This window comes from Myxocyprinus asiaticus, chromosome 9 (genome assembly GCF_019703515.2).
Source record: "Myxocyprinus asiaticus isolate MX2 ecotype Aquarium Trade chromosome 9, UBuf_Myxa_2, whole genome shotgun sequence".
In the NCBI taxonomy this organism is placed as follows: Eukaryota; Metazoa; Chordata; class Actinopteri; order Cypriniformes; family Catostomidae; genus Myxocyprinus; species Myxocyprinus asiaticus.
Genome location: NC_059352.1, coordinates 48,814,366 through 48,842,278, shown reverse-complemented (window position 1 = coordinate 48,842,278; position 27,913 = coordinate 48,814,366). Strand labels below are relative to the sequence as shown.

Genomic DNA, 27,913 nt, shown 5'->3' with positions numbered 1-27,913 from the left:
AAAAAAAAATCTGGATTGCATGTTAAATGTTTTGATCAAATTGTGTTTAATCAAATACATACTGTACAGTTTAAACAAATGAAAATATAATACTTTTCAACTATATATATATATATATATATATATATATATATATATATATATATATATATATATATATATACTGTATATACTGGCAGCCAAAAGTTTGGAATAATGTACAGATTTTGCTCTTATGGAAAGAAATTGGTACTTTTATTCACCAAAGTGGCATTCAGCTGATCACAATGTATAGTCAGGACATTAATAACATGAAAAATTACTATTACAATTTGAAAAAAATATTCAGAACTTCTTAAACTACTTCAAAGATTTCTCATCAAAAAATCCTCCATGTGCAGCAATGACAGCTTTGCAGATTCTTGTTATTCTAGCTGTCAGTCTGTCCAGATACTCAGGTGACATTTCACCCCACACTTCCTGTAGCACTTGCCATAGATGTGGCTGTCTTGTCGGGCACTTCTCACGCACCTTACAGTCTAGCTGATCCCACAAAAGCTCAATGGGGTTAAGATCCATAACACTCTTTTCCAATTATCTGTTGTCCAATGTCTGTGTTTCTTTGCCCACTCTAACCTTTTCTTTTTGTTTTTCTGTTTCAAAAGTGGCTTTTTCTTTGCAATTCATCCCATAAGGCAGGGGTGTCAAACTCAGTTCCTGGAGGGCCACAGCCTTGCAGAGTTTAGTTCCAGCCCTGCTCCAAAATGCCTCCTTGTAATCTTCAAGCACTCCTGAAGACCTTGATTAGCTGCTTCAGGTGTGTTTAATTAGGGTTGGAGCTAAACTCTGCTGGACTGTGGCCCTCCAGGAACCGAGTTTGACACCCCTGCATCCCTGAGTCTTCTCTTCTCACTGTTGTACCTGAAACTGGTGTTGAGCGGGTAGAATTCAATGAAGCTGTCAGCGGAGGACATGTGAGGCGTCTATTTCTCAAACTAGAGACTCTGATGTACTTATCCTCTTGTTTAGTTGTACATCTGCCCTTCCACATCTCTTTCTGTCCTTGTTAGAGCCAGTTGTCCTTTGTCTTTGAAGACTGTAGTGTACACCTTTGTATGAAATCTTCAGTTTTTTTCCAGTTTCAAGCATTGTATAGCCTTCATTCCTCAAAACAATGATTGACTGATGAGTTTCTAGAGAAAGCTGTTTCTTTTTTTTTGCCATTTTTGTCCTAATATTGACCTTAAGACATGCCAGTCTATTGTATACTGTGGCAACTCAAAAACAAACACAAAGACAATGTTAAACTTCATTTAATGAACCAAATATCTTTCAACTGTGTTTGATATAATGACAAGTGATTTTCTAGTACCAAATGATCAATTTAGCATGATTACTCAAGGATAAGGTGTTGGAGTGATGGCTGCTGTCTAGATTTGATCAAAAATGACTTTTTTCAAATAGTGATGGTGCTGTTTTTTTACTTCAGTAATGTCCTGACTAATGATGACTTTGTAATCAGTTGAATGCCACTTTGGTGAATTAAAGTACCAATTTCCTTCCGAATCTGTACATTATTCCAAACTTTTGGCTACCAGTGTGTGTGTGTGTATGTATGTATGTGTGTATGTGTGTGGGTGTGTATATATATATATAGATATATATATATATATATATAGATATATATACACAGTACTGCGCAAAAGTTTTAGGCACTTGTGAAAAATGTTGCATAGTGAGGATGTCTTCAAAAATAATGCCATAAATAGTTTTCATTTATCAATTAATGACATACAAAGTCCAGTAAACATAAAAAAGCTAAATCAATATTTGGTGTGACCACCTTTGCCTTCAAAACAGCACCAATTCTTCTAGGTACACCTGGACACAGTTTTTCTTGGTTGTTGGCAGATGGGATGTTTCAAGCTTCTTGGAGAATTCACCACAGTTCTTCTGTCTATTTCAGCTGTCTCAGTTACTTCTGTCTCTTTATGTAATCTCAGACAGACTCGATGTTCAGTGGGGGGCTTTGTGTGGGTAATGCCATCTGTTGCAGGGCTCCTTGTTCTTCTAGTCTAATCTTTTCTATTTGCAAAAGTAATGTTTGGGAGTCTAACATTTATATTTCCTATTGACACACTAAAGCTGAAGATATTAATAACCATCTTAAATGTTAGATAAATGTTTTTGTGAAGCATCTTATGTGCCAAAGACTTTTGCACAGTACTGTATATACAGTATATTTCATTACATGAAAACAATCTGATTACCTGAGGCAAAATGCTGCCATGGCTGAATCACAACATGCTAATATTCAGTACACTTGCTTATATGATATTGCTTACAGATAATAATACTAATAATATAACCATTTAATATTATATTACTGTTACTATGAGTATTATTACGACTGCTTTGAATATTACACATTTATGCAGTTGTAATATTTTCATAATGTCTTCAATTACACGCAGTCAGTTGAATAGAGCTCTCATTTCAGCGGGACTTTTATTTTGAAAAACATTTGAAGTTCTTCCTGTATGTGAAGGGTTTGTTTGTTATATCAAGTTTCCCGCAACTCGCGAGCTGAAATCTCCGAGCTGCAATGGAGAAAGAGTTCATTTGAGAGTTCACAGCCGTGTATACACTAACACACTGATCTGTGGCTCTGCAGATGGATACTATTGGACACACTGCATGAAAATCAAGCATTAGTAGTATGAGTTGCATTTGTGTGTGTCTTCGTGTGTGTGAAGAACATGACAGGGCAGAGAGGCGCCTCTTATACTGTGACGTGCAGCGCATGTGACTGTATATTATTTCATTAAATTACATCCTTCTGCTGTTTAATGATCACACTTGGCTATATAGAGGCTTTTTTTTTTTATTATTTTCAAATGGTCTTTGATTTCATCCAAAACTCTCACATTACATTACATTTAGCTAATGGCAGCATACTTTAATCTAGTACCGAAATTAAAAAACATGATGATATCGTACCGTTTGAATTTTTTTGGTATTGCGTTATTTCATTATTTCATAATACCGGTATACTGCGCAACCCTAGTGCGTAGCCTTAGTTTGGAAAGGTGTACATAAATAGCTATCAGGCACAATTTATATTCTACAAAACTAATTTCAAGCATTTAAGCATAAGCCTGTGTTTAAAAAAAGTTCAACAAATTCAGTCAGAGTTGTTGCCCATACTGTACCTAAGTTGTTTTGAACACCCTTAAAATAAAACAAAAAAACTTCTCATGAGATCTTTCTCCTTGAGATACATATATTCACTTTATCATTAACTCATTTGTTCACTACAAATGTGGCCCTGTGAGATTTGTGTTGTTATTATTATGACCAATTTTTATTATTATATCCAATCACAGTTTTGTAGCCATGTGTGCAGTAATCCTGACAATTATGAGTGGTTCACAGACTTTTCTCGTGTACGTGTTTGGAAGTCAGAGCTGGTGAGAAACAGGGGGAGTGTGTGTCACCTTCACTTAAACGTTTGGGACGTGAGGAGGCCCAGAGTCCTGTGTTCATGAGAACACTAATACACTGGGCCACCTGTGTCATTAGTACATTACACCAGGGGTTGGGCAGCTCTGTACGACATGACCAAAGTGTGCAGCCGTTGTTTTGTCAGCCTGTCTGAAACCGTGTTTGTGGTGGATAGTGCTATCAAGTCAGGTGTGTGTATGCTGGGTGGGTGTTTCTCTGTGAAATACAGATTTACAGCTACACCACAGGTGCTGTTCCTGGCCAGACGAGGAGAGTATTTTATTATATAGTTTGTAGAACAGGTTAGGGGTTGGTGTTAGATACATATCACTGAACAATTAGTGGTAACACTTTACATACAAGTTATATATATTAACATAAGTTAACGCATTAAGTATCATGAACTAAGATTGAACGATTTTGTACGTTTATTAATCTTAGTTCAACCATAATGTTGTTCATTGTAGAAATTAACATTAATCAAGACTAATAAATGCTAAACATATTGTTCATTGTAAGTTCATGTTAACCATTGTGATAGTATTATAAAGTGTTGCCCATTTTTCATTAGCGTGACAGCAGTTTAGCTGTTTTAAGAATAGTGTAGCTTTTCCAGTAACCATTTTTTCCCAAGAAGTAGTGGTATTGCATTACAAAACGCTACATTGCATTTTATTGTGCATGCTGCTTTACAGCTGAGCAAACACATCTTCCTTAAATGTTCTCTCTGTCTCTCTCAATAACAGTTTAGCAGCGTTCCAAGATGGTTTCCAAGTTTGTTAAACAGTCTTGGAGCATTTCATTTTATCACTCCTTTTGTCTGTTTTTGTTATGTAGAATTCCATTTAGGGGAGAGTGGGGTAAGATGAGGCGATTTTTACATATGTTGTCTCCTATACAAGGAAAAATTAAACAGAGGTCAAATAAATAGAGCTACCTTTATTTCAAGGTGTCTGCTATCACTTGAAATTGTAAAAATGTGTCTGTGATAGAACTTTAAAAAAAATAAAGTGATCCATTGGGTTAACTTGTCCCAGGTTAGGGGTAAGTTGCTCTTTGTTAGTGGGTAAGATGAGCCATCTGGGGGTAAGTTGACCAATTGAATTTGTTCAGTGATGCACTGAATAAAATTCCATAAAATCTATAATCTATTTATTTATTCATTATATTTTCCTACTTTACTCTTGTTTCCTTTAAACCTGAGGATTGTTATTGCATGTAAATGGTGGAACAATTTGCATCAATCACTTTAAATCACAAATCTTTGAAAAAAGTCACTTTTTTTAGGTCCTCTTTTAATTGCAAACATTATAAACAAAACAGTTAGTTATTAGAACAAATATGTGGCTCAACTTTCCCTAGACTCTTCGGCGCATTTTGCCTCATAGTGACTATTTTGTAAAATAGCAGCTAGCTTAGTGCTTCAGGGCTAATATTGTGCTAATCAAATCATGGGTATTTATGCATTGGATATGCACCATTGTGCATGATATGTCATTTTGTACCTGAATCAATTTGCTGTCTCACAACAATCAGTAAACTTCAAATGAAAAAAACAAAAAAGACTTTGGCCAGCAAAAAAAACACTTTTTGTATAAAAACATACTTCCATTTTTCTCCTTGCGCTTCTCTTCACAGCAACAGAGAAATGATGGGTACTTTTCTCTCAAGGTCATATGCGACAAAAATGTGCGGTTGCGTAGATACATGGGTGGGTTTTCAACATTGTTACCAAACTATTGTCGGTGGTGGAGCACAAAATTATACAAAAATAAAATAATATATGCTTAAATATGCACCATTGGGAGGTTTGATTAATTTTAGTGAATAATTTCATTAGGACAGTTCATTTACATAAACCCATTTAAAAAATATGTCTTCTCTTTTGTAGTCAAACATTTAGTAAAATGCTCATTTTCATCATTGTTTTCAATTCAGTTATCTAAATTAGGGTGTTTTTGCAGTTTTTAGTATTTAGTGTAAAATCTAAATTTACTGGTCTAATTGTAAAAATAAAGGATATAATCTGATATATGGTGATATATGTGGGTGTTTTGGGCATATTTTAGCACTGTTGATTTATTTGTCTACTAACAATGTCCAACAGTGTATTTACATGCATCATGATTTATGTCATTTTTTTGTTTTCTTCAAACATCACTTGAATGAAAATCGAAAATCTCGCTCTCTCGCTCTCTCTCTCTCTCTATATATATATATAAGGCATTTGAAAAGTACCAAAAATATGTGATGAACGTCTGGCAACAAGTTTTGAATTCAGTTTTTATGAGACCTTCATATAACAAAAAGAAAAAAGTTGAAATTTGTTTGTTAAAAAAACAAAACAACTCCTGGTATATGAAAGTGCAGCTAACTACTTTTTCAAACCAGTTGCTTGATTGTTGATTGTTGCTTGATTGTATTTTAACTGTTTTAAATGACGAGTGAGTTTCCCTAATATTGTTAGGACACCAAACTAGATTGATTTTATTTTACATTAGCTTGGTTTGATGTAAGGACAGGTCCATATTTGGCTTCTTTAGACATTCCTGTGCTCATCTCTTATAAACACACTGGTAGCTAGTGGATTATGGGTAATACGAACCGTATAATCCTTTCAAATGCCCCACTGGTTATCAATATATCTTCCTTATGCCTGTTTCTCATGCAGGCTGCAGAGTGATAAATGTGATCATTTTATTCACAGGCTGTGATTTTTCTTGTGAATTCTTCTTTTCTCTCTCCTTTTATTTTTTCTGTTAGATTTTCAAAACCAGCCCCCATGTTCCTCGATCCAAATTTTAAACGGCTGTCAAGGATCAGCAGTTACCCACCTCCCTTTGGAGTGAGAACACAAGGTATGTTTTTTCTTTGAGTCTATTTTTATGTCACACCTGCTTGGAGTCTGCTCTGGTAAAGTTGCACGGAGGTGTGATTCATTTTCTGCACTGCTGAATTTGTTTAGAATGGTTTTATTTACAGGAAATTTCACAAGAAAGAGAATGCATTTATCATTCAAACCACACTTTCACTGCATCTGACAGACGATAGACCGAAAGTCATTCATTTCCAATGGAGAATCGCACAAAGGCTACGTGGGGTTCCGACCATTTTCAGAGCTTCGGCTACGTTGAAATATTTCAACTTGTGCGACCAGACTGTTTGCGACCGCCCGACCAGATGTGATGTATTCATTTAAAAACGATGAGCGCGAAGTGAGAAATATCAACAGATTTTGTCCTGAACTTTATTCTAAATGCCTGCTACTTCTGTATGTTTCACGATAATGAATATATAAGTCAGAAATGATCATTTAAGTTACAAATACTGTATATAACAAAAAGCTTTTGTTACTACAGAAATACGTAATTAAATGTGTAGGACAAAACCTACATATTTAAAATCACATCTATAAATTTCTGCTTCCTGTTTGCTGAATTATGGTCATTGTTGCTTTTAGTTATCGTAATTATAACTGAATAACCAATACCTATATTGTACTCCTGTGTGTTGCACGGGGGAAAGAAAATCATACAGGACTGGAACGACTGTTTATTATGACAGGATTTTCATTTTTGGGTGAACTATCCCTTAGCAAAAGAAGAGAACTTGACGTACACACTAAAAGCTATCACTGCAAAGTCCATGAGATTTTACCACAATATTGCACATTCTTGAAATGTCTATCGTTATTTACTCTTAAACAATTCTACATGAGATGGACAGCTCCATGCTGGTAAGATTAAAGAGTTAGGACTATGATCCATGATTCAACAGGATGTTCCAGTCTGTCTTATCTGACTGTGTGATCAGTGCTGCTCTGCCAACCAGCAGACTTTTTTTGTGGATTTTTCCCCTTTTTCTCCCAGTTTGGAATGCCCAATTCCCAATATGCTTTTTAAGTCCTCGTGGTCGCGTAGTGATTCGCCTCAGTCCGGATGACGGAGGACAAATCCCAGTTGCCGAATCACGTGGCTTGTTGAGCACATTGCCACGGAGACATAGCGCGTGTGGAGGCTTCACGCCATCCACCGCGGCAACAACGCTCAACTCACCACGCGCCCCACCGAGAACGAACCACATTATAGTGACCACGAGGAGGTTACCCCATGTGACTCTACCCTCCCTAGCAACCGGGCCAATTTGGTTGCTTAGGAGACCTGGCTGGAGTCACTCCGCACGCCCTGGGATTCGAACTAGTGAGCAGGCAAATTCCAGGGGTGGTAGCCAGCGTATTTTTACCACTGAGCTACCCAGGCCCCCAACCAGCAGACTCTTAACTACTCTTGATACTCTGTTTAAATAATACAAAACAATCCCATACTCTGATGTACAAAGATAAAGCAATAAGCCATGAGAAGCCGTAAGTGACGTGTCAAACAAGACCTCTTATAAAATGATAGTTCAGTTAATTCTGATTGGATGAGTCACACACTGTGAAAGGATGATATATGCATACCTGTGACCTCACATTTATAATATTTGTGCCAAGCTGCTACGTTGCTTGGTAACCATAAATGGCCTACAGTTAGGGTGATAAACCACTTTACTTGGTTGAATAATTGTTTATTCTGATTATTGTAAGATTCTGATAAACTTTTTATTGAACATTGGTGTCTTTTATCATATTGCTGATACCGCCATTGTTTTAAAGCAATATGCCACTCAAGGCTGTGCGTTACATTGATTTTTCTCTGTTAAGAGCCTCTGAACACCCTTTACCCATGGTAAAATCAATATAATACATGGCCTCTAGTGGCTTGTTGCTTTTATTAAAGGCAGAAGCAGCAATTTGATAAGACACCACCACACCAATGTTCATAAAATAATTTATTTATAATAGTTATAATCCTTTCACAGACAATAACATTTCAGACAAAAATTGGCCAGTTAGTTTGTGCATTTCTTCTCTGCTGGCAAAGCCAAAGCATCAAGCACAACTCACTGTCTAGACTGCTCTCATACGATGGTTTCGAACTAGTTGTGTTTCACCTCCATTTTTTCGGTCGCAAATGACTCAAAATGTACTTTTTATCAAGTGATTCAGTGACTCACTCTTAACATAAAAAAAAACACTAATTTGTCACCTGTAAAGTTGTAATCTCCAGAAATGGTAACTGAACAATTGAATGATGAATCTGAATAAAAATCTTTTTGGTGAACATATTCAAAAGACTGCAAATAGTGAAGTATACAAATATTTAGGTATACCAGAGACTATTTAGCAGAGAAATTGGAATGCCTAGTGGCCAACAGTGGAAAAGGAAGTCCAGCCTTACAGGTAAAAGAGCCAATCAGCTTTTAGATACAGAGATCACCTGTCAATCAACTTGAGAAGGTGCATGCACATTAGCAGAACCAGCCTGAAAAGAAGTGGGGTTTTTTTTAGCGTGACCTGACAAAGGCACGGGAAGGGGGGTGCTGAGGGTGTTGTGGCACCCCCTAGTGAGCAAGACTGGAAAATAGTATCAACGAGATTTCATATATTTCATTGTATTTATGCAGTATTTAATAAAATTTTCGCTTTCAGTATATCTGTCATTTATGTTAAAAATCACATCCCGTTTCAGAGAGATTTGTCATGCTTGTGGGCAGGGCTCTGACGGACTAAAGAGAGCTGTTGTGATGGATACTAGTGAACTTTTTATTTTCCCTTTTTTCCGTTTATTTGCACAAAAGCAAAAAAGAAAACAGTGATTAACAATGAAACAGTAATTTGACAATAAATTACAATTAAATTGTGTTGTTGTATCATTACTGTTGTTTAATAATAAATATTGTAGTGCAATAATACAGATTATATGCTTTACTCATGTGTACTCATCCTTTGAAATTATAATAATTTAGAAGAAAATAAAAAATTAAATAAATAAAAGTACAGGCTAGAACGTTATCGTGTTTCGTCGCCCTGCGGATGGCACTAAAACCTCAGCTGAGCAACGGGCTGTCTTCCCTAACTTCATCTTCTGGTGTTTGTTTATGTTTTCGTGAATCGCTTGTGTTGTTGTTTTATTTCTCACTTAGTATTCCCTGTACAATCGCTGGATTTGTAAATGTAATTGAAACACTTTGCGCACAATGGGACAGCGGTGTTCGGCCATTCTGCAAGCTTCATATCGTATGTATTTAAACTTATTGGAGCTTGTTTTTACTTGGTTATTAAGTAAAATGATCCAGCAAAGACTCACACATGTTGGATTAATGCACATACACAAGGAGATCAATCACACCTTGGATATTGAAAATCTTTAGACATTTATTAGCAACACCCCTGAGTGCAAGACCACATTTGGGGTCTTCAAGTAACAGGTAGGACATTTCTTAATAGCTAAATATTTTAGCATATGGCTTAATTTTAATAGCTGTTTTGTCTGAATAATTGTATTGTGTTTTATTGTTATTTCTCATTCACACTGACACAACAACAGTTTTGAATGTGGTAGAATAACTAATGCTGGTGAAAATTTTCCATTTGCGTTGTGTGTGTGTTTGTGTGTGTGTACGGTGATAGACATGATCCCCAGGGAGACATGTGGTTCTCTGATAACCTCGTTGCGTGTGCACATGTATATCGTCCACCTAAACTGCAGCACCCTTTTGTCAAAAATGTGTTCCCACGCCTATGTGACCTGAGCTATTGAAGCACAATGTATGAGACCATTGTCATCAGATTTTACTGCTGATTTGAAATATGTTCTTTGATCGTAATCTTGACCAACCGTGTTGGAGATTTCTGTCTTTCCCTATTTAAGAAGCTTGTTTACAAAGAAAATAGCTTCCCGGGAGTGTTCCAAAGATGGCTGGCGAGTGGACTGACTTGCCTTGAAAGGGACTTTTGTTTATACAAAATATCAGCATGCATGGAACGCTGCTTGGGCAATCAGATACGAGGACTGGATTAGGGATGCACCGATTGGCCAATTATTGACCAAATGAAATCCATCGGCATATCGGTATTAAGCATGAAAACGCGATATGAAAAAACAATGGTTTATTTATAATTAATTAGTGACGCACATTGTAAAAACTCTGTGAATTTAATGCACAATCCAGAAATAATAATAGCCACAATATGAAGAAGGGTTGACACTCCTTAGAACATGTAATATTAATTTTTTATTATTTCATATTTACTGTTCTCACGGTAAAAACTTCATAAACGGACGTGACGGTTGTGAAAGCAGCACTTACCTATAGGCTACTTGATGAGGGAAACCATCCAAAACACTTTGAAATCAGCAGACTTTGACTTCTGAGATATCGGTATGATATCCATTAATGCTGCACGATTGATTGAATTAAGATTGAAATCGCAATATGGCTTTGTGCGATTACTAAACCATAAAAGGCTGCATTTTAAACTGCAAAAACAGAAGAGCAAGAATTTTTTTAGAAGTACAAAATAACATTTTTCATAGAAATCATCATGTTGTCATATTTATTTATTTATAAATGTCATGTGTTCAACAGATCCAATGTTCAATGGAAATTATTTATTGTTAAAACTGTGAAAAATATTTGTTGTACTTTGTAATTTTTGTAAGAATTCCTAAGTAAAACAGTGGCACAATATCGGTATTATTATCGGCCTATAGGTTTTTTTGTGTGTGTGGTTAAAATCGGTATTGGCCAAAAATGTTCACATCAGTGCATCCCTAGACTGGAACTAACTGCTATATATTGACCTTTTAACAACAGCTTTGAACGGCTCATCCAATCAGAATATAGAGCTCAAACAAGACTTCAACATGATCTGCACATGAATAGTGTTATTCTTCCCCAAAGATCTCCTCTCAGCAAAAGAAAATAATTTAATCAGCTTCTATTCCCTCACATACAGTCATTATACACTCAGTCTACTTTATCTTTCCTGTTCTTAAAGTGTGATTTAAGCTGCAGTCAGACTGACCTGCGGTCGCAATGATGAAGTGCACTATATAAAGTGAAGGCAGTGCTGTGCTCCGAACACTGTTCCTCAATCCAGTACATTCAGATTCAGATCTGGATTCTTCTGGCAGATATGTATTTGCACTGCCTTAAACAGTGAAATAAGTCCAGCAGTCTCATTCAGAAGGCTCTTTTCAAGCTATACACATTAATAGTTGGTTCTCGACGGTGTAATCTCTCTGTCCTTTGGCAGTGATGTGTCCTTCAACTGAGAAGATTCCATTCATGTAGCTTTATAAACATCTACACCAATAACACTAACCATAGTTACAGTATTTTCTAAGACAGGCACAAATACATGTTACTTGAATTATTTTCACAATCAGCACTTTTTGTCTTATTGTCCAGTAAAAATATCTAAACATCCTTAAAACAAGATTGAGAAGTAAAATTGTAAGACTTGTTTTCAGAGAATATATCTTGAATTAAGTTAATTTCTTTACACCAATGGCAAATTATTTTCTCTTTTTTTTAAGCTTAAACCTTACTAAATTTTGGAAGACTTATTCTTGTATCAAGAAAAACTACTTGCCAATGGGTTAATAATTTGGAGGATGCATGTTTGAACGAAACAGAACGCAAGTTTTTTTAACTCGACACAACATCTAAAAATGTAACACTCATGATGGAAACATATAGAGACACAACACAATGGCCACCAATGTCTGTCTAACAGGACTTTCAAATCAATAAATGTAGACAATTTAAGCAGTTTATAGCATACACTTTTTTTTTTTTCCATTTGGTGGACGTTTTTACCCAAATGTGACTAATGAGAACAAATGAGGGGGGAAAAAATTGGTTAGATAGTTTGTAGATAATGTCTATTTAACTAGTCACCAGGGGCCCCTTAGAGGTAAGGTGGAAGCCAATTTCTTGTTGCAGTCCACATCCACCATTTCCAGATACTTGCAGATGTTCAAATCAAAATCACGAGCCATTTCTCCTTGCCACTTACCTTCATTCAGTCCGGCCCTTGAGGTTTGGGTCTAATTGCTTCCCAGCCGGATTAAATCACACAATTGCTGTTAAGTGATGGATGTTTCACTGACTCCGCTTAGCTACTTTGGTTTTTACCTTAGTAAGCGAGCAGATGCTGTTGTGTGTTTTAAACAGAGCTGCATTTTTTTAAGCAATGCCATTTAGAAAAATCCTATTAAATTTTTCCAAAGGGAATTGATTAATAGCGATAACATTTCATTAAACCTTAAAGGTGCACTCAGTAATTTTTTCCTCTTTTAAAAAGTTTTACTTCTAAAGGAATTAATTGATATTTTGAAACATGTATAAAATCGTAAGCACTCGCACAAGATGAAGACTCCAGTGATATCAGTAACCTTATAAAAGCTGTTTTATTCTACATGGAGAGGGTCCACACATGGGGGCGGCCATGTTAGAATCACATGATCAACCGAATACTACTCGCTTAATCTCAGTAACTGCCCTGTTATTAAACCCTTACACTCAGAGATTAAATTAATCATGACTGGCTGTTGCGCTTTATTGCTAGTGATGTTTGCTAGGCAAGCATCAGTAGTACTATTTATTACGATTACTTTCCCTAAGTTTTTAATTTTACTGTGTAACTTGTACCGCACTTTTGTGCCGTAGACACGTATGATGCCTCGAACTTCAAGGTATGCTATTACTATGCTAAGCGATCAGACGTACAATTTTCTTACCTGGAGGATGATTAAACAGGCGCAAAAACCAATAGACTTGCAGTGATATAGAGACCAGAATATTATAGAGACTTCGAGGTGGGCTCTTTTGACCTTGGTGATCTAGCAACCACCTATAACACCTTAGCAACCACATAGCAATGTGCTACATAACATTCAGAACACCTTAGCAACAAGCTATCTTGTCAACAGGATTATTTGAGAGATACTAAAAACATGTGCTTATTTGGAATAGACAAATGTTTTTAAAGTGAAACGGTTCCATCGTTTTTTGTTATTGTAGACTTAACATTGAAATCCTTTTCTATTATCTTCAGAGTAAAGAGTTGTGTCCCAGTACAGGGTTTTTATGTTTTACTAAAAATAGCACAGGGGATATTGCAGAGGATGAAGTGAGTTGGAAACTCATGCTTGAGTGTCTTTGAAGCTGTTGTGAGGATAAAACATTGTTCATGGCAGCGTGAGACTGTGCTAGTCTTTTTCTGCATCCTAATTCACATACTGTCCATCCTAAATGCAAGATTAGAAATAGTCGGAAATTCTCACGTCAGACTGCTCAAACAAACTGTATTCAAATATTCAAAACGCCAGAGACAGAGTGTGTACATTCCTAAGGAAGTCAACCTACAAATAGCTAACTTGCAGTATAGTTGTCTCTGAACACATTGAGTTTAGGTAGTTGAACGTGTTTCAACAGTTAAGTAATAATGAATAGTAAGTAATGCATTTTGCTAGATGCTCACTAGACATCCTGTTGCCGTTCTGTTCCTGTGTTCAGGCCAACATCGACCACAGCTCCAAAGTATTCTTCATCAGTTTTAATCCTCTCTGGATGAGTAACTTGGTTATTTTCTCTGTCTACAGAAAAGATCATCGATACTATTTTAGCAGCTACAAAGAGATATTCACTGGGCCCTGAACTGGACAGGTAATTTATGTCTAAATAAAAACTGAAGCATGTCAGCACTTATTTCCTTTCTTTTACAAACAACATCCAACAAAAGGTTAATTGTTACATTATCTTATATAGAAGCGTTTTATTTTCATGCTCTACAACTGAATAATTATCAATCCTTAATCAAATGCTGTGTTTGTCTTTTGCAGAATGAGTTGTAAAAGGTGTATTATTATTGGCAATGGAGGCATTTTGTTCAACAAGTCCTTGGGGTCCAACATTGATGGATATGATGTTGTTGTACGGTAAGCTGTAAGAAAATGATTTTTGATTGAAACAGAATATAAAAAAATATGAAGGCTAAACAGAGGCGATTGAAGTTGAAAAGTCATTTATGATTGCATTTTGATTGCAACTTTTTTCTTTGTTATAAAGTTAATCAGGTACATTTTGATTTCATGTTATCCGCTGGGTTTAGACTGAATGAGGCTCCAGTCAGTGGGTTTGAGAAGGACGTGGGCTCAAAGACGACCATGCGTATCACATACCCTGAAGGAGCCATCCAGAAACCAGAGCGCTACGAGAAGGACTCGCTTTTTGTCCTCTCTGCCTTCAAACTGATGGACTTCAAATGGCTCCATCACATGGTGTTCAAGGAGAGACTGGTAAGACATTTGCTGTTCATGCAACAACATGCTCTCATACCTTTATAAGCAGGTAGAATCACACAGAAATTGTGTTAGATTCCCTATGCATGCTAATTTGATTATGCTTTTGGCTATTTATATGAGAGTGTATTACTCTCAGCTCTTTTTGATACATTTCACCATGCTTAAATAATTTCACAGATTTTTACTTCATAATCAACACAGAAAAGCAGAAACTATTAAGATTAAAAAATGGATCATCAAATGTTGACAGCTGATACATGCACCAGTAGGGGGCAGCATGGTGTGTGCTCTGAACAATGGTATTGAAGATGAGTTAAATGGATACTCTTGAAAAATCTTATGGTTTGAATTCCTTTTAACTTTTGTAGCGTTCGTTCTTCGAAACATGGGATGAGCGTTCGCAGTCTGTGAAGAGATTTTAGTCAGCAAAGCTGACTTTTGCATTTGTTACATTAGTTTTATATTAAATAGCATTTTATATTTATTTTATTTTCATGTATGAGCAGTGGAGAGATACAAGAAAGTTTGGGAAGAGTGGGAAGGAAGGACATTGGGACATGACGTGTGGATTTTAGACCTTGGTCTCTGTTTTCCATACAATAGCATACTAATATATATATATATATATATATATATATATATATATATATATATATACAAAAAGATATCCCAAGCACATTTTTCAAGCAAAACATTCATCAAAAGAAGTTTATTAGGTTTGAAATGATAAAACAATAGATATAGTGTTCACCAGTGATGGGGAGTAGTTAACAAAGTAGTAATGCTACTAACTTAAAAGAATAGTTCACCCAAAAATAAACATTCTCTCATAATTTATTGACCCTCATGCCATCCCAAATGTGTATGACTTTCTTTCTTCTGCTGAACACAAATAAAGATTTTTAGAAGAATATTTCAGCTCTGTAGGCCCATACAATGCAAGTAAATGGTGGCCAGAACTTTGAAGCTCCAAAATGCACATAAAGGCAGCACTAAAATAATCCTTAAGACTCCAGTAGGTTAAATCTAAAATAAAACGATATGATAGATGAGAAACAACAATATTTAAGTCCTTTTTTTACTGTAAATTCTCTGATATGCACAAAGAATGCAAATTGCCAAAAACAAATTGAAAGTGGAGATTGATAGCGAAAAAGGACATAAATATTGATCTGTTTCTCACCCACACCTATCATATCTCTTCAGAAGACATGGATTAAACCGTCGTACGGATTACTTTTATGCTGCCTTCATGTCCCTTTTGGACCTTAAAATTTTGGTCCCCATTTACTTGCATTGTATGGACCTACAGAGCTGAGATATTCTTCTAAAAATCTTTGTTTGTGTTCTGCTGAAGAAAGAAAGTCATACACATCTGTGATGGCATGAGGGTGAGTAAATGATGAGAGAATTTTCATTTTTGGGTCAACTATACCTTTAAAAGAATAATTCAACCAAAAATATACTCTCCCATCGTATACTCTCCCTTATGCCGCCACAAACACAAAGATATTGTGAAGGAGATGATTTGTATTTTTTTCTGTTCAATGCAAGTCAATGGGGATCAAAATGTTCAAGCTCCAAAACGCACATGAAAGTAGGATTAAATTAATCCATACGACTTGAGTGGTTTAATCCATGTCTTCTGAAGCGAGACGATCGTTTTGGGGTAGGAAACGGATCAACGGATCCTTTTTTATTTATTATTTTCTCCCCTTTTCTCCGCAATTTGGAATGCCCAAAGTCCTCGTGGTGGCGTAGTGATTCGTTCAATCCGGGTGGTGGAGGACGAATCTCAGTTGCCTCCGCATCTGAGACCGTCAATCCACGCATCTTATCACGTGGCTTGTTGAGCGCGTTACCGCAGAGACATAGCGTGTGTGGAGGCTTCACGCTATTCTCCGCGGCATCCACGCACAACTCACCACGCGCCCCACCGAGAGCGAGAACCACATTATAGCAACCACGAGGAGGTTACCCCATGTGACTCTACCCACCCTAGCAACCGGGCCAATTTGGTTGCTTAGGAGACCTGGCTGGAGTCATTCAGCAGGCCCTGGATTTGAACTCGCGACTCCAGTGGTGGTAGGCAGCGTCAATACTCGCTGAGCTACCCAGGCTCCCAAAAACCCCTTTTTAACTACAAATCTTGGATTTCTAGTCTCCTTGGCGCATTCATGAAAGAAGCTCGATTACACTTCCCTGCTTCCTCTTAAACAGTGCACTGTGCATGTGTCAAGCATAAAGAAGTGTTTGCAGACACCACTTTAAATTGCAAAACTACAAGTTTTCAAAATTGCCTAGTTGATGGGTTGCCTGAACGACTAATCAACTTATTGGTTATAAGGTAAGCCTATATAATTAGGCTTCTTTTGGGTTCACCTGACCCCAAACGGACACCTTTCTTAGGGATTTTTTTTATAAGTTGGATTATTTTTTTACTTGAAACGCCGCCTTCTAGTCAATGCACGTAGTGGGATGCTCAAAAAGCAGTGCAAGATGAAACACAATAGCCAAAGTTAATGTGCATGGCTGTAGCAATGGCTCTTTCGATCTATCTAGAAAGATTGTACATAAACTTTACTACTAATACTCAGTATTGAATGCCTATTTGATATTTTGCTATATAGTGCAAATAAATTCATCCATTTTAGTAGGCTTAGTGTCCACACACTTTCTTGGGTTCTCTGTATGTCATAAACACATTTGGGTACGGCCACAGATTGTGAGTTTCCTCTCATTCTGACAATGAGAGAACACAATTTACAAAAAACAATTAATTAAATATGTAGCAGAGGTTTTTAACCACTTTTATTTTGTGTTTCTTATGTCATTTATATGCAGCTGTGTGTGGCCGATGTCTTTGTGTGACTTAACGTTTCCCTCAGGTGATTGACAGGAGCTTAGTTGTGTGTTCTGGCCCAGAGGATGGGCTTCTTATCTCCTGGGTTTGGGCTCTTTCTGTGTGTTATCTCCAGAATGCTAATGAAAATGGCACTCACATCTGGCCTCTCTTTTGATAGAGGACCTTCTCTCATGATGAAAGCTGGTTCAGTCAGCTCAAGGACAGTTCTGCATTATTTGGATGCTCAAATTGCTACACTGTAATAAAAGTCACTTGCATGTAACTGGAGTTTCTGCTCAAGGAACTGTCTTCTTTGGATCCTCTTAGAGACAAATTGCAGGTAAAGTCAGTTTCGTAGGAGTCTATACTCATATGGACCCACAGTCCATTCACTGACTGACTGCTTTGTGCTGAAAGAGGCTGATAAAATGAGCGCTTTTTAGGAGGATCTAGTGTGGCATCCAATCTTTGAGATAAACTCAAGAGTTTGTTTGATGCATTCAGTAGCAGGTAGACATTAGGTACTACAGTATGCCCAGATAAATAACATGTACGGTTGTATTACCATGGACAATTCAAAATACAGTGAAAAATGTATGAGCTCAGGTAATTTATCGACAGCAGATCATCAGCAATTGTTGGTCATAAATGTCTGGTATAAAATAAAAACAGACTTTTTCCTTTTCCCTAGGGACACCGTCCATCAAAATCAACATGAACTTAACAATGAATAAAGGTTATATAAATAAACGTTCAATGTCTATAATTATTGTGTGACTTATATATATATATATATATATAATATCTTGTATTAATAATCGTGCATTAATTGAGATTAATTTTCACAAGATATGAAGTTGGAGACACGATGTGCTGACAGGGCATGTTTCCACATTATTTCAATTTAGGAGTGTAGAGCCGAGGAGGGCGGGGCCGGGCTGGAATGAGACACACCCGGTCCCCAATCAGCCTGATGGGGCGCGCGAGGGATAAAGGCGGCCGGGGACGACAGTTCAAGAGAGAGAGAATTGCAGGCAGCTGTACTATGTGTTTTCAGTTGTGTGTTTTGGTTGTGTTTTTGGTTAATAAATTATTATTTAAGTTGTCAAGCCGGTTCTCGCCTCCTCCTTTCCTCTAAACCCCCTTACACTGGTGCCGAAACCCGGGAAGGAGGAGGGATTCCCGTCGCAGGATCCTCGACACTGCCGTCCACCCAGGGGAGCGCCGCTGCCGTCTGACGGGGGACAGAGTAGCCCGACCACCCGGACGCGGTGAACGGCCGGTGTCTGCGAGGCAAGTGGGGACGGGACTTCCCGACCGCCTGGAGCGAGGGAGCCGCTGCCGGGGGCGGAGGAGTGCCCTGCCATCCCCCGGGAACGCGGAGGGGTCAAGAGAAGACCACCGTCCGCGGGGGGAGGAGGGAAGCGACTCCCCGACCACCTGGAGTGGTAGGGCCGCTGCCAGGGGCGGAGGAGAGTCCCCACGGGACGCCGGGAACGCGGAGGGGCGTTCTGTCCGCTGGGGGTCGGAGGTCTGACTCCGGTCCGCCCGGGGAGGAGCGGTTGCAGTCCGCCTGAGAGGGTGGAGTAGTGATCGAGGACCACGCGACGGCGCATCAGAGAACCGGTGAGTTTCTTTCTCTCTCTCTCTCTCTCTCTGTCGCTCCGTGTTGGCCTTTCCCTCGCCATTTTGTGTTGTTGTTTTTTTCCCCTCCTGTCTCCTCCCAGGTCGAGGAAGGCGGGGAGGACCCGCCGGCAGTCGAGGCATAAGGCACGCCCTTATTGTCAATAGCCGCTTTTCCACTATTGGGCCAGTGCGAGCCAGGCTGTCGATTGGCCAGCCGGGGCCAATAGCCTCAGACCTCAAGCCACGAGACCAAAATCGATCTGCGTTCCCACCATTGGGCCAATAGCCCCGCAACATTGCCCTAAAACCCAACGTCACACACCCTGGCCATTTCACAAGCAAGAGGGAAGCTCAAGCTGAGGTATCATGTTATCTAGTTATCTAGAATATCGAGTTTGAGTCCATGATCTACACATTTTGTTCTGTATTTTCTGTACAACAGTTTGGGGAGACTACTGTGCAATTAAATATTTATTTGTCCTCACCGGCCTATTGTTGTATAATTTATTTCAGATAAACCTGCACCTAAACCTAAGTGTGCACTTTGTGGCTAGAATAAGCTGCAATGTGGACCAGACTTTATGCTGACAGCCAATCCGACTAGAGATTCATTCAAAAGGAGTTGCACAAAGCCCACAAACATCTTCTGGAGAGACCGTCTTTAGTGTGAGAGATCAATTTAGTGTTGCACTGTATCCTGATAAGGCTCGTGGCTCAGATTCATCACTGTGTCTATTGAAAGACTTAATACAGCTCTATTCCCCATAGGCAACAGCTTTACTGACTCTTTCTTATTTTAAAAAACACCTGCCAGAGATAGCGTGCCTTCCACCTTCTATATCCAACTCCATTAGAATTCCCATCGCCAAAGCTATTAAGACCAAGAGAGGACTGCAGGTACGGAAAAGACTGCCATGGGATCCCATCGGCCATTAGTTCTGGAGTGTTTTATGTAGGCATGAGTTTGAAGATGGATCTTTTCAGTCTTACAGCATGCCATAGCGTGCGTTATAAGTAGATCCATTACCTTTTACGCCTGTAAGAGTGATTTACAGAACAAACTGAACAATAAATTAACCAATTTAAGTAGAATTTACTTGTAATTTTGCATAATGATAAACAGACTTCAAAAAACTCCACAGCTTAGACCAACAAAATAAATTTTTCAGATAATTGTTTTCAGTTTGAACGTCTCTTCCACTTAGCAAGCATTATCCATCATTGACCCTTCCTCCTGCATGCTACAATCACAAGTCTAAATTACACATGAAATTAACTGGAACGTGTTTTTGCGGTGAAGGTTTTGAAGTGTGCGGATTTCAAGCTGAACTGTCTAGTAAAAATCCTTCCATTCAAAACATTCAAACAGGAATACTGATGAGAATAATTGAGAGGTCGAAGGTAAAGTAGATGTTTTTCCTTCGTGTCTGTTTATTGGCGGTAATCTTGCCGTGCGATTCTTAGACTTTGAAATACGCTTATTACTTTCATCTCTGTTGATTCAGAATTAAATGGCAGCTATGTCTTCTGAAAGCAAAAGAGCGGCCAAGATATCTTGTCGTAAATGATGCGTCAAAACAGCTAAATCATCATTGCGTTTGCAGTCTGTTTAGACTAATGCCACCATATGTGAGATATTAACCCAGCCAAAGGTCTGCTGAGGAGGTTTTGGTCATGTCAGCTGTTGTAGCTGTCCCTATGCTTTTGTCTCCTCTTTGTCTCTTTGAAATGAGCTTCTAAAGCGGCTGTACAGAAAGGTAAACATGAGCAGGTGGGTGAGCGGTCAATAAACTGGTTGCTGTTGTTTCCACTGTTGGTGTAATGAGTCGTTTCTAGCTGCTCTGGGTAAATGAGAAGAGAAGAGGGGTAGATTTTCAACACAGAAACCTTAGTCTTATTCACTAACCACCCACAATCCACCTTAACTAGGAACTATTTACTCTGGTATAATGATGCGTCTTGTGCAATTAAATTAAATTGCAAATGAGGCTTATTAAAAAATGTGCCTAATTCACAAAAGTCAGTGCTATTTGCTTGATGCCTCACATAAGGCGGGTGACTAATGGAATTTAATTTAACCTTGTGCGACCCTGCGTCCACATGCGTGGATGTTGTATTTTGGCTTCGCTATACGCAACACATAATGTAAATTAATTTAAACCGACTGAATACTGTTCACAAGACTCTAGACTGTCATTCAAGGAGTTAAACGTCTGGCGGACCGACTCACTTGACACAACAGCATAGCGTCGATATCTGTGAAGTGCTTTTACGGGCCAGAGCCAATAAAAGTGCCTGTGGTAAGAAACTTTACGTTTTTTCATTGAAACCTGTTTGGGTGTAAAGAGTAGCATCTCTAGTTTCGTTTGATATGGCGCTTTAACAAATTCATACATTTTTCACACATCAGCGCACTGATAAACATGATGTCCACATATGTGGGATTTTGGACAATATTCCCTCAAAAGTTGAAAAAACATGTTAGTTATTTTGAATAACTTTCAACATTAACACGTCTGTGGGTCATTTTGCTTAACTTAAATTATATTTTATTTTATCACTGTACAATACGGTTCTATTCAATAACATTAATAAATGCATTCCTATATTTACTGTGCATTATCACACTGAGAATCAATGGGTTCATCCAAAAGCTACAAAATGTGTTTTCCGAGGCTTTATATGGAGTTAGTATGAAAATAAGGTGCATTTTGAACTGATGGTGATGAACTGATGTGCCTGAATGAGCAGCAGCAGTAGTAGAAGGGTTCTGATGTTACCACAAGGGTTCTGGTGTCACTGTATGGACTCTGAACATAAGGGATTTTAGGGATCACCTGTCAACTTGATCCTAGTGTTAGTTCTTTTCACGAGATCACTTTACACACTGTGACATGAGAGTTTAGAGAATGTATTGGCAGGGTTTCATATCATCTTTTTAAAACACACTCATTTGAAAATGCAGTTAAACCATTTAGTGCAGCCTTCTTTTCTGAAGTCAAATCCTGTTCCAAACTAGGGCTGGGTAAAAAAAAAAATATATATATATATATATATATATATATTTTGTGATTAATCATGATGAACAATCATTTGAACAATCCCAGTATCGATTCCTAAAATCCCAACATCGATCTCTATGCACATCCTTCTACAATGCTATTAAATCACTCACATATGTGACCAAATTTTGTATTACGTGAATGAAAATGTCTATGATTAGCCACTGGCAAGTAGTGGAGAAGTTCAGCAGCGAGATCCTTTCACTGCGTGTTGAGAATAATTTTTTTTTTTTTACTTATTCTGTGAAATGTGTGTCCAAAGATGAGATTCACGCAATTTATTAGTCATTGAATAATGTCTCTTTTAATACCCTTTCTGTTCTTAACAGTCAGTTGTTGATCAAAGTAAACAACTAAAAAACATTTCATTCTTATCACACATAGCACGGATGCTCTAAAGAAGCCGTACGACTCTCATTAATACACGCTGATCCGAAACACTTCTGTGAGACACGCTGAACTGCCGCTATTCTTAAAGAGAAAGTAAAGTTTTAGCTGTTGTTATACATATCAGTGTAAATACTTTGAAATAGTACAAATTATGCTTGTAAACAAACATGTAACAATATATATACACCGATGAGTCAAAACATTATGACCACCTGCCTAATATGCTATTGGTCCTCCGTGTGTTGCCAAAACAGCGCCGACCTGCCGAGGCATGGACTCTTCAAGACCCCTGAAGGTGTCCTGTGGGATCTGGCACCAAGACATTAGCAGCAGATCCTTCAAGTCCTGTAAGTTGCGAGGTGGAGCCACCGTGGATTGGACTTGTTGGTACAGTACATCCCACAGATGTTCAATCGGATTAAGATCTGGGGAATTTGGAGGCCAGGGCAACACCTTGAACTCTTCATCATGTTCCTCAAACAATTCCCGAACAATGTGTGCAGTGTGGCAAGAGGTCACTGCCATCAGGGAATGCCATTGCTATGAAGGGGTGTACCTGGTCTGCAAAGATGTTGTGTCAAATTGACTTCCAAATGAACAGCCAGACCCAGGGTTTCCCAGCAGAACTTTGACCAGAGCATCACACTCCCTTCACCGGCTTGTCGTCTTCCCACAGTGCATCCTGGTGCCATCACTTCCCCAGGTAAATGGCGCATGCGCACATGGCCATCCACGTGATGTAAAAGAAATGGGACTCTTTGGACAAGGTGACCTTCTTCCACAGCTCCAAGGTCCAGTTCCGATGCTCACATGCCCATTGTAGGCACTTTCATCGGAGAACAGGGGTCATCATGGGCACTCTAACCGGTCTGCGGCTACGCAGCCCCATACACAGCAAGGTGCATTTCTTTGACTTGTGCCACAGTAGACCTTCTGTCAGTTCAGACCAGACGGGATACCCTTCGTTCCCCTTGCGCATCGATGAGCCTTGTGCACCCAACACCCTGTTGCCGGTTTGCCCCTCCTCGGACCACTGTCGGTAGGTACTCACTACTGGTGACCGGGAGCACCCCACAAGCCTTGCTGTTTCAGAGATGCTCTGACCCAGTCGTCTGGCCATAACACTCTTGCCCATTTCTCCTGCATTATTTTTTGGATTTTCTCCCCTTTTCTCCCCAATTTGGCATGCCCAATTCCCAATGCGCTCTAGGTCCTCGTGGTGGCGTAGTGACTCGCCTCAATCCGGGTGGTGGAGGACGAATCTCAGTTGCCTCCACATCTGAGACAGTTAATCTGTGTATCTTATCATGTGGCTTGTTGAGCGCGTTACCACAGAGATCTAGCGTGTGTGGAGGCTTCACGCTATTCTCCATGGCATCCACGCACAACTCACCACGTGCCCCACCGAGAGCGAGAACCACATTATAGCGACCACGAGGAGGTTAACCCAGCGTGACTCTACCCACCCTAGCAATCGGGCCAATTGGTTGCTTAGGAAACCTGACTGGAGTCACTCAGCACGCCCTGAGCATTCAACACTTAGACTATGAGAACTGATTGATCGCTTACTATCTAATCTACCCAGACCTTGACGTGGCCTTGTTAGGATAGGATCAGCGTTATTCGCTTTACCTGTGAGTGGACATAATGTTTTGTCTCATCAGTGTAAATAATATGCAGTTTCAAGACATCACATTTATTGATGGAATACTTGGAATTTGTACATTTAAAAAAAAGCTAAAATTTGACCAAAATGACAAAAAACTAAAAATAACTTTTTTTATTATTTAATATTATTATTTTATTAATGTACCAAGTAAGAAGGGCTCCTGTATAATTAACAGAATTAGCTGAATTTCTTTCATATGTAAGCAAAATGGTCATTTTAACTTAAATATAACCAAATTAATCTGAATCAAATCGATAGCGTTTGAATCGGAATCTAATCAAATCAGGAAATCTGCCCTATTCTAAACTATTTTTTACATAAGCAGTTATCATCGTAGGCAACAAATGAAAGCTAATTAGTGACCGATTTAATTAGTAACACCGTTAACAGTCACTCACTTAGCTTAGTCAAACTTACGACAGACTTAACTTGCTCTTATTTGATTCCAGTAAAGTCTGACATTACGTTATTGCTAAGCTAATGACTTGATACTCTAATAAGCACAAAAACAGCACACACAAATATTTGGTAAATTAGTAACTGTTGGTATTGGTGCTTTTCAGTATATCTGTAATTACCATTTCCCTCAAATCTGCCTGCAATCTTGGATGAGAAATTTTGTATGCTGCAGTGCATTCTTGGTTTGCTTTATCTGTGAAGGATACATGCGACACTGCCTTGGCCAAAATGAGGTATTTCTTTTAACGCAATGTAATTTCGCTGCCTACTATTTGGAACAGCCTTCATGTCCGGAATATGCCTATGATGCCTTAAAATGTGGCCTAGGAAGGCCGCTCACTAGAATTAGTAACAGAGCCCACGTCTGTGAATCATTTAATGCTTTGTTGTACACGTTCTTCTTACATATTCAAACACAATGATGTGAATTAGCGTCAAGTGTGCTTGAGGCTGGTGATTCAGACATGAGGAGACAGAGGAGTGGAGGTCAGGGTCGAGGTCAGTGCTCTCAACCACAGATCAGCAGTGGTTTATGAATGCAGCAGTGTGTGTCAGCAGAGTGGAAACTGATGGATATTGCGATAAAGTCTGCGACCCGCAACTCCAGAGTGTAACAGAGTCTGAGAGTGACTATTGTTGTGTATGAGCTGTAATCACTTCCAGCGCCCCTCTCAAGTGCAGGGTAACACAGGGCCCGCTCCACGCCCACAGGTTACAGGCCAGCATCATCACACAAAAATGTGTCAGGAACCCTTTTAACCAAAGAAAGGGAAGTTTGGAGGCTAAGAACTAGAGGGTTTGAAGATTACCCATCAGGAAAAGTATGTGACCTAGAGTGTGTATTTGCTGGTGTTTCCTAAAGAATTGTGTTTTTGCAGTGGGTTGGATAAAACCAAAAGTAACGCCTTGCGGTTCACATTCTTCAGAGTGTCCATTATTTGACAAATTTGCTACACTGATTCAAACTAGGGGTGGAAATCAGCAGAGCAATACTGCAATACTTTGTTTTGTATATTGTGACTGTAATATTGTGGTGTTTTACTCACTTGTTTCTAGTTCATTTCCATTGGTCTTTTGTAATTTGCACAATACAGTGGCAAGAAAAAGTATGTGGAATTACCTGGATTTATGTATACTCTTGTCTTAAAATCTGGTTTGATCTTTATCTAAGTAACAATAATGAACAAACACAATCTGTTTTAACTAATAACACACAATTTATTGTATTGTTCTTGTACACATTGAATACATCATTCAAACATTTACAGAGTAGATTGGAAAAAATATGTGAACCCCTAGACTAATGACGTCAACAAAAGGTAATTAGAGTCAGGAGTTGGCAAACCTGGCATCCAATTAATGAAATGAAATTGGAGGTGTGGGTTAGAGCTACTTTGACTTATAAAAAGCACTCAAACATTTTGAGTGTGCTATTCACAAGAAGCATCTGCTGATGTGGACCATGCCTTGCAAAAAAGCCTCAGAAGACCTATGATGAAGAATTGTTGCTTTGCATAAAACTGGAAAGAGTTAAGAAGTTATCTCGTAGAGCTTAGATATTCATCTGTCCACAGTTCAATAAATTGTGTATAAATGGAGAAGATTTAATACTGTGGCTACTCTCCCTAGAAGGGGTCGTAAAGGGTAATCTGCAGAATGCTCAATGAAGTACCCTAGAGTGACAGCTAAAGACATGAAGGAATCATTGGAACTGGTTAACATCTCTTTTCATGAGTCTACCCTACAGAAAACATTAAACAGGTTTGGTGTCCATGGCAGGGCACCACAAAGGAAGCCGCTGCTTTCCAAAAAAACATTGCTGCGCACCTGAAGTTTTCCAAAGACCACCTTGACACTTCACAACGCTACTGGTAAAATGTTTTGTGGACTGATGGAACTAAGGTTGAATTATTTGGGAAGAATATGCAGCACTACGTATGGTGTAATAAGGGCACCACATACCAACATGAAAACATCAACCCAACAATGAAGTACGGTGGAGGGAGCATCATGATTTGGGGCTACTTTGCTGCTTCGGGGCCTGGACCGCTTGCCATCATTGAGGGAAAAATGAATTCCCAAGTTTATCACGATATCCTACAGCAGGGGTCAGGAACCTATGGCTCACGAGCCACAAGTGGCTCCTTGTTAAAAATCAAGTGGCTCGCAGGGTGTCTCACCATTCACCAACACATGATTTTTAAAACTTTCTAGAGATAATTTTCCTGCAGAAAGTGTAGGGGCGATTGCAAAGCCTGAAGTCAGTGACACTGTTTTGACTGCCTTTCTCCCAAATTTGTCGTACAGCCTACTCCTGGTGAACAAGGTTTGAAATGAACACCTGCCAAATGCGGATATTTCATGCGGAGTATTTTACTGATGTACCAGCCACTGTGGAAGGCGACCTGTAAGACTTCTCGGAGTGATATATTACAAGAAATTAGACACAAAGACGTGCGTTTGACGAAACATGATTATATTTTGAAGAACAGTCAAATGAAAAGCCACCAATGTGCGTCTGATTTGATATGTGTGCGCAGTGAGCTCTGTTATTCACAAGTGCGATAAAAGCGCTTCTCCAAGATACGCACATTCATAGAGTTCTGGGCCTCTTTTCCCAATAACTATTGATCTTAGCTGTTAATTTTTTAATTATTTTCTACGAGCGATTTTATGAATGTTCGTTGTTTTTTTATATCTGCCCAGGGTGTGAAATAGCACCCGCCACATGCAAAATGCGACAAGGCTCAATCCAGTTCGCGAGCTCCTCGTTCAAATGCAGGTATCTCATGCGTGGGTAATTTTGCTCATCTACCCGCAACAGGTTGGTGATCTGTAAGATGTCTCAGAGTGACATATGACAAGAAATACTGTTAGTCAAAAAGACATGTGCTTGAAGAAACACACTTTATTATATTTTAAGAACAGACAAAAGAAAAGCCACCAATGCCAGTGTCTGATTCGCTGTTTGTTCAGAGACGTGCAGCATGACCTTGTCTCGTGGAACAAGTGCATGTAAAGAGTTATCACTCCTTTTTCTCTGTTTCATTCGTCTTAAAACTGTTTGCAAGAATAATGTTGTCTATGGGAATGCTGCAAATTATTGCAGATCATCTCGTGAAGTGCTGTGAGTTTCGCTTTATTTCCACGGAGCAGTTATTTTGAACCTAAAATTGAGTTCTAT

The 27,913-nt window shown here is 38.7% G+C and overlaps 1 protein-coding gene across 5 annotated transcripts in view; it reads left to right on the top strand.

The window, feature by feature from the left end:
* LOC127445909 (CMP-N-acetylneuraminate-beta-1,4-galactoside alpha-2,3-sialyltransferase-like) overlaps window positions 1-27,913 on the top strand; it is a 78,717-nt gene that overhangs the window by 30,777 nt on the left and 20,027 nt on the right. For all 5 annotated transcript variants that reach the window (XR_007898065.1, XR_007898066.1, XM_051706386.1 and 2 more), the window contains 4 exons: window positions 6,247-6,341; window positions 13,977-14,040; window positions 14,217-14,312; window positions 14,486-14,672. Coding sequence is in view for 3 of the 5 variants with exons in the window: in XM_051706386.1 (XP_051562346.1) it covers window positions 6,247-6,341; window positions 13,977-14,040; window positions 14,217-14,312; window positions 14,486-14,672 (442 nt within the window). In the remaining 2 variants the exon portion in view is untranslated. The remainder of the gene's footprint in view (window positions 1-6,246; window positions 6,342-13,976; window positions 14,041-14,216; window positions 14,313-14,485; window positions 14,673-27,913) is intronic.